This window comes from Dictyostelium purpureum, assembly GCF_000190715.1.
Source record: "Dictyostelium purpureum unplaced genomic scaffold DICPUscaffold_134, whole genome shotgun sequence".
In the NCBI taxonomy this organism is placed as follows: domain Eukaryota; phylum Evosea; class Eumycetozoa; order Dictyosteliales; family Dictyosteliaceae; genus Dictyostelium; species Dictyostelium purpureum.
In genome coordinates this window covers 62,905-73,226 of record NW_003519471.1, presented here as the reverse complement: position 1 = coordinate 73,226, position 10,322 = coordinate 62,905, and the positions used below count along the sequence as shown (strand labels likewise).

Genomic DNA, 10,322 nt, shown 5'->3' with positions numbered 1-10,322 from the left:
CCCCAATCTCATCCCCAATCTCATCCCCAATCTCATCCCCAATTTCATCCACAACCTCAACCCCAATCTCATCCCCAATTCCATCCCCATTCTCATCCCCAATTTCATCCACAACCTCAACCCCAATATCATCCCCAATTCCATCCCCAATTTCATCCCCAATTTCATCCGCAACTCCATCCCCAATTTCATCCCCAATTCCATCCGCAACTTCAACCCCAATTCCATCCCCAATCTCATCCCCAATCTCATCCCCAATTCCATCCCCAATCTCATCCCCAATTCCATCTTCACCAACACCACAACTATTTCCAAAACCAAAATCTGGAGCAAGGGCAAGATCAAAAAAAACCCGAACTCCATTTCCAACACCTCAAACAACACATGTACCAAAAACTAAACAAAGATCAACACCCAAACAAACATTTAAACACAATTAAAACCAAAACTCATTTTATATTTCAAGGGGCACAATCACCTTATATACAACAAACAAGCCCAATACAGTATTATCATAACTCCAAGGTGTAACCACGATTTTTAAAAATTTTATTATTTCTTTTAATTTTTTTTTATTATATGTTTTTACATCAAACAATGCAAGTAAGTAAAATAGCTAGAATAAAATTTAAAAACATTAACATAAAAAATTATTAACATATATTTTTTAAGTTTATAATAAAGGTATTTTTGTTTGATGTGATTTAAATCATATTCGTTCAGCTTAGTTTCAAACAAATTTTAGAAAAATAATTTCAAATGTCATACCTGTTCAAACTCCATACTCTACATCATATATGTACCATAATGATAACAACCATAACAATAATTAGCTTCAATTTATAACCAAAATACAGTAGTATTAATAATAAAAAGTATTAAGATTTATTTAAACCAACTTAAAAAGAATTAATCAACTCTTATGAAATTTTTCAAACTGATTAAATATTTGATGCATATTATATCTATCAAATTTTCTTTGGCCAAGTAAATATGGTAGAACATAGAATAATATTAGATGAAGAAAATTTTTAGTTATCCCTATTTTAAGTTTGGTAAAGAAATTAAACCAACTCTCATGATCAATCCAATTACCATGGCATCAATTTTTTTAATTTATTACCCTCAGTTAATACATCAAATTCGAATGAAAATGTTGTGGTTTCATTCCTAAGGTCAACATCAAAATTAGAAATCTATGAGCCTCTTTATTTGAATAAATATCCACTTTTTGTTTATCAATTACCATCGGGAACATCCAACTTTTTCTTTACCAAGCATATTACAATTGTCAGCGAGCAAGTTACAACAGGCTCAGAGTAACCAGAACAACTTTCAAATGTATTAATTATTTCAAATCTTGTTGCCGTAGATTCTTACTGGGTTATTATTTAATTAGAAACGGTATATGAAATTATTTTCAACTCGATCGGACTAATCGAAAATTTTTTCAGTATTAGGATACTGAAACATCAAAAAATTTTAAAATAATAAATATAAAATTTTATATAATTTTATAAATAATAGAATTTGGGTGTAATTAATTTATTATTTAATTTTTTTTTTTTTTTTACTTTTTCCTCAATATAATTACAATATATTTATCTTTATTATAGCTTTTGAAAGTATTGAGAACAAAAAAAGATTTAAGTATAAACTTTATTTTTAAATTTTTAATTTTATATTTTATTTTTTAAATATTCTAAAAATACAATTTTAGTTATATATTTATTTTTACTATTACTATTTTTACTATAAAAAATTATAATTTTTATAATTATTTTTTATGGTTTTGTTATTTTTTTTATATATTTTTTTTTTTTTAATTTCTATTTATTATGATTATTATTATTTATTATTTATACATAGATGAAGGATCCCCTAAAAATACTAAAGTTTTAGATAGTTGGCCAATAATATCTTTTTGTTTATAGAGAGCCAATTGTTTAATAACTTTTGAAAGATTTTTAACAATTAAAAGATGAATATTACGAATATCTCTTTGAACTTCTTCTTTAGAGTTACCAGTGACATAGTTATCACTCTTATTTAATGATACATCGGTGAGTTGATCGAAATAGGCATTGAGACGGTTAACATTACCAATAATGAAACGATTAACTGGGATCATGAAAGATTCTTTTTGACCAAACTCGATACCATTGGCAAGATTTTGAAGTACTTTACCAATTAAAACCAAAGCTCTTGTGGCTTCTGGTCCTGGTTGCTCCTCAACTAAACCAGAAGTGTGTGGAGCTAAAATAGCAGGACAAAGGAAACGTAAAAAGATGAAACCACCAACGCTACTATATTTATTATCTGGGAATTTCTTTACAACTTCTTTTTGAAGATAATATGAAATCTCTCTTAGTGAAATTGGAAGGTATTCAACTGAATCAATAATTGCATCAGTGAATTTTTCACAAATTTGAATAAGATTCATCATATTGGTCATTAATTCTTCACTTCCTTCGTTAATTTTAGCTGGATCAACCTCGTAACCATTTGGATTTTCGATGATTTCACGTACTAATGGGGTGATATGTTTTTGAAGGTATGGCATACCCTTAAGTTTAGTGAAAGCAGTCATTAATTTAGTTGCTGTAGTATTAGAACGGAAAAGAGTTGATGGATTTGCTGTGGAGAGTACCTCTTGTTCTATACCAGCATGAATAATTGGTTTAATCTTGCCGAATGACTCAAAGATTCTACTTATTGATTCAATAGTTGGGCCTTGTTGATCGACTTGAGCTGGTGAAACTACACACTGAACTACTTGAAGTGATGGTGAAGCTAAAATTTCAACAAGATTATTGTATTGCTCTTCAATAAATGTATCGGTAAATTCATTTGAAGTTGGTGGATCCATTAAGAAACTCCAATCTGAATGTTCTAATTCGGTCATAATTTGGTATGGGTCAATGGTTTGTGGTTGTTTATTGACAGGTACAGTTAAAGTTTGAGCTGGTGGAGCTGGATGATGTTCTGTATTATCATTTGATAAATTAAATGGTTGATCTTTTGGAGTGGATGATAAAACACTATCGCCTACAACACCTGCAATAGCACTATGGGAAGCTGGTGAAGTTGACAATACAAGAGGTGATGGGGCTGATGATGGAGTAGTTGAAGTTGCAGCTTCGTTTTGTACAACAACAGCAGCAATACTAGATGGAGTGGAGGCAACGGAACTGGTTTGTGATGGTTTTACACCAGATAATGATGGAGTTGATGAGGCTGATGGGGCTGGTTTTTCACCTTTTTCGGCTGTAAAAGTAGTTGTAACAGTATCATGGATCGATTTAGCCCAATTATTTCTACTTTGTTGTCTAAAGTAAGTGTCTAAAGCGTCGAATGATGGTTTCATTGATTGGAATCTTTGAAGACCACGTTCATAATATTCTTGTTGAGCTTTCATACAGGCATAAAAGAGTTTTAATGATTTAGTTTGAATTGAAATGCCCTCTTTAAAGATTGCATCAAATTCGAATAATGTTTTATCTAAAGTCTTTTTGAGTGAAGCTACTTCCTTTTCAGCTTCAATCATTTTCTTTTCGGTTGGTTGAAGATTTTTAGCAAGTGAATAAAGTTTGTTTACTGCATTTTCGTATTCGGTATGAGATTCAAAAACACGCTTTCTCATTTCTACAATTAATGGAATAAAGTTTTCTAATTCATCGGCGACTGTTTGAAGTGGTTGTGCAAAAGATGTATGGGTACGAGTTGAGAGTTCGCTACGAAGGTAACCAATCTTTTTAATACTATTTGAGAATTGATCGATTGATGAAGCTAAAGCTGGATCAATATTACCATCAAAACAAGCTTTAACATTGATAAGATGTTCAGAGAAATGACCTTGTTCTTTGAATGAATCTGGTTCGACTTCGTAATATTTCTTTGATGATTTAATTATCTTTGTGCAAGTCTTTTTGAAGTTTTGTAAAGCTTCTAATTTTATATCGTATTCTTTGAGGAAAGTAGAATCTTCAGAGGCTGCGGTTGTTGTGACTGTTGGACTTGAAGTGAGATGTTGTTGTAATGAAGTTGGTGAGGATACAATATTGAGCATATTGGTAACTTTGGTAACTTTAATTTCCATTATACTATCGAGATCAACTAAACCACTATAATCGATGTGAGTAGTTTTAGTGTATTTAACCATACCATTGATAGATTTATGATAACGAGAAATAACATTCAATGGCTCCATTAAGAGGGAACGTAAATTAAATTCTTTTTGGTCATCATCGGTATCGAGTTTCTTTCTTTCCAAAGCAAGTTTTTCACATTCCTTGAGATAGCCAGCAATTGGAGCATTTTGTTTTTTACAAAGATTATCAAGGGTAGTAAGGGCCAATGGTAAATTTTCAAGATATTGAATAAAGGTATCTTCGGAGTGTTTAAAGTGATTTAAGAGAACATCTCCAACTTTCTTTTTATTTGACCAATTGGCGAATCTCTTGTTGATAACGTGAAGAACGGTACTATTGAGTGCGTATAATTTTTCGATTGTACCAAAGATAGTTCTAATTTCTTCTTCAGACAAGAAAATATATGGGAGGTTTTTCATTGGTTCTGGTAATTGATCACGATCACGGACTCTAAGTGGATTTAAAAAGATAGTTTGAATAATGTCGAGTGTTCTAACATAAGTTCTTTGAGTTTCTAATAATTTCCAACAGAATTTATCTCTAAATGATCTAGTTGTGTCAAATAATGCGATATTATAGTTTTCACCACATGATACTGAAATGAAAGTTGTTTTTGTTAATGATTCTATTTTCTTTGGTTTATTTTGATCACCAGCTTGATGGCCTAATTGACCAAATGAGTCTTTACCAGATGTAAAAATACGACCTGAATCGGTTAAGAAAGCAGTATGACGACCACCACAACTAATTTGACGAATGGATTGATTTCTAAGAGCTTCAACTAATTTTGGTGTTGATTCAGTTTGGTTATTACCATGACCCAACTCTTGACCAGTACCCCATGTATAGACATCACCACATTCAGAAATTGCAGCTGTTGAGTAATGACCACAACAAAGTTTATCAATATGAAGATATTTTAATGATGGAACCAAAGTTGGAATTGAAATAATACTTGCAGCACCCATAGCAGCACCGTTACCAAAAACTAAAACTTCTTTTGAGTTTGTTAAAACAGCACAATGAGTACTACCACTGGCAATTTGGAGAACATTATATTTTTCTAATGCTGTAACTGGCATTGGTTTACAATAACGTGTAGTATCTCCTAAACCCAATTGACCATATTCTGAACTACCCCAAGTGTAAACCTTACCATTCTTTGTAAGACAAATGGTATGTTTTTCACCACATTGAACTTGTGTAATCCAAAAGCTTGTTAATGATTGGATAACTTTTGGTTCCACTTGATTTTGTGTATCACCATGACCTAATTGACCTTCTTCACCGACACCCCTAAAAAAATAAAAATAATTAAAATAAATTCATGTAAAAATTATATTAATAAAATTTTCAACTTACCAAGTTAATAATTCACCATTTGCTCTAACAGCAGCACTATGATAGAAACCAATTGAAACTACAACGATATCAGTAAGTGACTCTAATTTAATTGGAAGTAATTGGTCTTCGATTTGTGGAATACCAAGGACTGGTACTGGAGGATTCTTAACTGAACCACGACCCCACATATAAACATCACCATTTTCGGTGAGAGCAGCGCTATAATATGAACCAGATGAAATACTGCAAATATCGGAAACATTAAAGTTTGGTAAACGTTCTGGTGTTGGTTGAGATTGCTCTTTTGAAGCGACTTTGAAACCCAATTTACAATTTGAAGCGGAACCCCAAGTCATTAAACCACGACTTGTATCCAAATGAATAGCGGATCTGTGGCTAGTGGATGAGAGTGATGGAGATTGGCTATTTGGTGGTGATGATGATAAGCTATTACCACCTCCACCAATGTTAATATTACTCGAATCAGAATCTGAAGGAGATGAAGAGACGTTGCTGTGGATACTAAGATTTGAGGACGAAGCATTATTGGTGCTTGAAATAGTAATATTTGAAGAGGAAACATTAATTGGGGTGGCATTAGAGCTCATTGATTGCGAAGTTCTATCTCTGTTGGATGGAGTGAGCGATGGACTATTACTACCGACACTGGAAGCACTATTTGGGTTTGAATCATCTTCTAAATCGTATTTAGCGTTTCTTGAAAGAGTTGCATGTTTTAATTTGGAGGCAAAAGATGATGAAGTTCTAGAGAGACCAGCTGGCTTTTCGATTTTGACATCTTTTTCTTTATGATCTTTTTCTTTGTGGTCTTTTTCTTTTTCTTTTTCTTCTTTCTTTTCTAATTTTTCTCTTTCTTTCTTTTCTTTTTTCTCTAATTTCTCTCTTTCTTTACGTTCTTTTTCTTCCTTTTTCTCTAACTCCTTACGTTCTTTTTCTTCTTTTTTCTCCATTTCTTTACGTTCTTTTTCAGTGTATTTACCCATTGACCATTGATGTGGGAATAACTTTGGTTTTGATTTACTTCCCTTCTTTGAAGAGTCACCATCCTCGTCGTTACCTTCATTGTTTTCATTGTTTACCATTTTTTCTAATGTACTTGAAGTTTGTTCACCTAATGAATTTCTCTTTTGTTTATTACTAATTTCGGTGGTAGATGGAGTATTTGGACCACTACTTAAACTAACAGCTGGTGGTAATTGTAATGGTTCTGGTTTAGTTAAAGATGGAGAAAGTGGTGCCTTGTTATTAAAGCCACTCAATGAAGAGGTTGGAGCAGATGACGAATATAAAAGATTATTATTTGAGTTTGATTGTGACATTGAAATTGGAATAGTAGTTGGTGGTGTTAATTGTGGTGGTGACATTGGTAAATTTGATGTACTGGTAGATAATGGTGTAGTTGATGTGGATGATGATGGTGTTGCTGGTGTCGATGTGGCTGGTGTCGATGTTGCCGATGATGATGAATTTACTGATGATAATGAAGTTGATGAATTTGATGGAGAAATTGGTTGTGGTTGAACTGGTGTTTGTTGCTGTGGTTGAGCTGGTGGTGGTGTTATTTGTGGTGGTGGTTGTGTTTCCACTGGCTTAACTTGATCACTTGATTTATTTATACCACTATCTTGAGAAACTGATTGCCTAATTGGTTGTGTTGTATTATTGTTATTAACTAAACCATTCAAATTTCCACTACTTGTACTTCCACTATTTGATATATTATTGTTATTTGGCCAATCTCTTCTTGGTAAGGTTGGTGGCGGTGATAATTTTTGAGGAGTGTTTGCATTATTTAAAGGTTGTGGTTGTGGTTGTGGGTTATTATTTATTGTTGGTGCTAATAAATTCGATGATGATGTGTTTTGTGATGTTACAATTGGTTGTTGGCCATTAGATATAACAGTTTTTGCTCTTGGTTTAAGTGGTGGTGGTGATTTTAATCCTGAAGGTGTAGGTGAAGCTGGCTGACCTCCTACATTACTACTATTATTAATACTATTACTATTTACAGATGATGGTGGGACTGGTAAAGGTCTTCCACCTGTTGTATTGTTTAAATTACCACTACTAAGATTGCCACCATTAGCTGCAATTAATGATGGCTTATTAAATGGTTGTGATGGTGGTTGTGACATTATTATTTAAGTATAAACTATACGGTTACTCTAATAAATTTTATATTTGGGTTATTTAATTTTTATTATTATACAAGGATTTTATTACTATAAAAAAAAAATTTAACTATCTAGATTTGTTTAAAAGAAAATTTTATTAGTTTCTAGGTGAGAATTAGTGAATAATAAAGAAAATAAAAAATAAGATATTTTTTTTTATTATAAAAAAAAAAAAAAAAAAAATTTTAAAAATAAAGCGTGTAAAAAAACCATTATGAATGGGTTGCAAAAAAAAAAAAGTAAAAAAAAATAAAAAAATAAAAAAATAATAAAAAGGAATAAAGGTACTTATAAGAGTAATCTTTTACTTACATTTAAATTTTTAAATTTAAATATATTATTAAAATAAATAAAATTGTGGGTGGGGGTGGTGTGTGTGTGAATATGATTTTTTATCTAAGCAACACAACGAAACAAAAAAAGTATAAAATTTTTTTTTTTTATAAAAAAAAACACATAAACCGGTTTTGGTTTAAGGTTTAAAAATAAATAAATATATAAATAAATAAATATATATACACTGGTATACTTCTATAATTATATAAAGTAAATCAAACAACAAGCAGGTGTGCTGTTTAGTGTGGTGTATATTTTTTTCTCTTTTGAAAAAAAAAAAAAAAAAAAATTATTAAAAAAAATAAAAAAAATTTATAAAAAAAATAAAAAAAATAAAAAAAATTTTTTAAAAAAAAAATTGAAAAAAAAAAAAAAAATCCAAAAAAATTTTTTTTTTTTTTTTTTTTTTTTTTTTCTTTTTACTTATAAAATTAACGTCTTGGTTGGGATCAATTTAATGAAATAAAATTAAAATAAAATAAAATAAAATAAATAAATAAATCTTGTTGTAATAAAATTTATTTTTAATCAACAATTAATAGCATAAAGAATTTATTTTATTTATTTTTTTTTTTATACCCATTTTACTTTTTCCATTTTTTTTTTTTTTTTTTAAAGTTTCTATTATGGTTGCTATTTATTATTATTATTATTATTTGATATTTTTTTTAAAATAGTATTTGTTTTATCTTTGATATATTTATTTGAATGGTTTTGTAATTTTTTTAAAAATAAAAGTCCATTTGAATCTTGAAGATTTTTTAAACATTGTTGATAGTATTGATTATTTTGTTTGTTATTATTATCAAATAGAAAAATATTTAAAATATTTTCGATGCATATTAATAAAATTCTAATTAATTTTTCATTTGGCAAAGTTGGGTCAGTTGAAGCTGAACCATATAAATAAAAATTTAATATTGATTTTAGACAACTTTGACTTAATAAATACAATAGTTGTTTAGGTGATGTAGTATTTACAATTGAGTTTGAAAGAATTAAAAATATATCGATTTGGACTGGTGAATCTGCATTGTTTAAAAGATTTACTAAAATTGGTACTAGCCCACCGTCAATTAATTCTTTAATTTGCTCTTCATCTGCTGTAATGATTTGTGATAGACTCCATATTGTGTCATTCATATGTGATATTCTGGGTATTTGAAGTAAATTATAAAATGATGATATTAATGTTTTACTATAAATATTATCTTTACTATTTATAATATCTATATTGTTATTATTATTATCATTGTTATTATAGCTATTATAATTATTAATTATTATTTTTGTTTTTAATAAATGTTTAACTTGATCAATAGTACCTGATGATATAAAACTAATGAAACGAATTGAGGGAGTTTGCAAATCAATATTCTTGTAGTATAATAATTTAATTACTTTTGAACATAATAATGGATCTATGTCGATTACAAATTGTATTCTTGAAGTTATAGCAATATTTTCTTGAGAAATACCATAAACCAATGACCAACAGGTATCCTTTAAAACCTCTTCATCTCGATAATCTAATAGTTTTGATAGGAATGGGATGGCTTGCTTAAAGTATTCTATACGGGGTGCTTCTCTTATTGATCTGAGAATATTTGAGATTGTCCATGATACGGTTTGGACGGTTTCAAGTTTGAGGTCATCTAAATTTTTAACTATATCCAATATTAATGGAAATGCATTAGTGTGAAGTATTAAATCTCTATTTTCATCAGAGTCACATGTTATATTTCCTAAAGTCCAGCATGCTTGTTGTCTAATGGATTCATCATCTGATTTTAAAAGCTTAACCAATGGTTTAATTGCACCTTCATCAATTAATAGTTTTGTATGATCACTTGTTGATGCCGCTAAATTTGTAAGAATCCAACAACATTCAAACTATAGTTTTAATAAATATTTAATTTATTTATTTATTTTATTTTATTATATTATTATATTATATTATTATATTATTATTGTTTAAATTTATAAATTAGTAATAAATAAAAATAATTGGATTATAATAATACTTACCTGGATTTGTGGATGGTCATCCCATGATAACAACTTTATAAATGTAGGTAAACCCCCACTATTAATTATTTTTGATAAAAAAGGAGAATTGTCAATCTGTAATAGTTTTCTAATTTCTGTGGATGCATGTAAAATGTCATCAGGGTTATCTGAATGAATATCTTTAATTAGATTTGGTATTTGTTGTTCCATCTTATGAATTTCATCGCTGGGCATTGATAAGTTGTTTGAATGATTTGATACAAAATCTAAAATTTCATGTTCCTGA

At 29.5% G+C, this 10,322-nt stretch overlaps 3 protein-coding genes across 3 annotated transcripts; 1 reads left to right on the top strand and 2 right to left on the bottom strand.

Annotated features, from left to right (window-relative positions):
• Window positions 1-708, top strand: DICPUDRAFT_79262 (uncharacterized protein; the record flags this gene model as incomplete). Its single annotated transcript, XM_003288416.1, has 2 exons — window positions 1-386; window positions 685-708. Coding segments are annotated over 2 exons (410 nt in total), but the record flags the coding sequence as incomplete, so codon positions are not given.
• Window positions 709-1,855: 1,147 nt separating this feature from the next.
• On the bottom strand, window positions 1,856-7,651 carry DICPUDRAFT_79261 (uncharacterized protein; the record flags this gene model as incomplete). The annotated part of the gene is made up of 2 exons (XM_003288403.1): window positions 1,856-5,447; window positions 5,514-7,651. 2 exons carry the CDS (start codon window positions 7,649-7,651, stop codon window positions 1,856-1,858), a joined length of 5,730 nt encoding a protein of 1,909 aa, XP_003288451.1.
• A 1,008-nt stretch (window positions 7,652-8,659) lies between these two features.
• DICPUDRAFT_34065 (uncharacterized protein) lies at window positions 8,660-10,270 on the bottom strand (the record flags this gene model as incomplete). Its single annotated transcript, XM_003288402.1, has 3 exons — window positions 8,660-9,255; window positions 9,352-9,919; window positions 10,055-10,270. The coding sequence occupies 3 exons, from the start codon at window positions 10,268-10,270 to the stop codon at window positions 8,660-8,662; spliced, it is 1,380 nt and encodes a 459-aa protein (XP_003288450.1).
• Window positions 10,271-10,322: the final 52 nt, after the last annotated feature.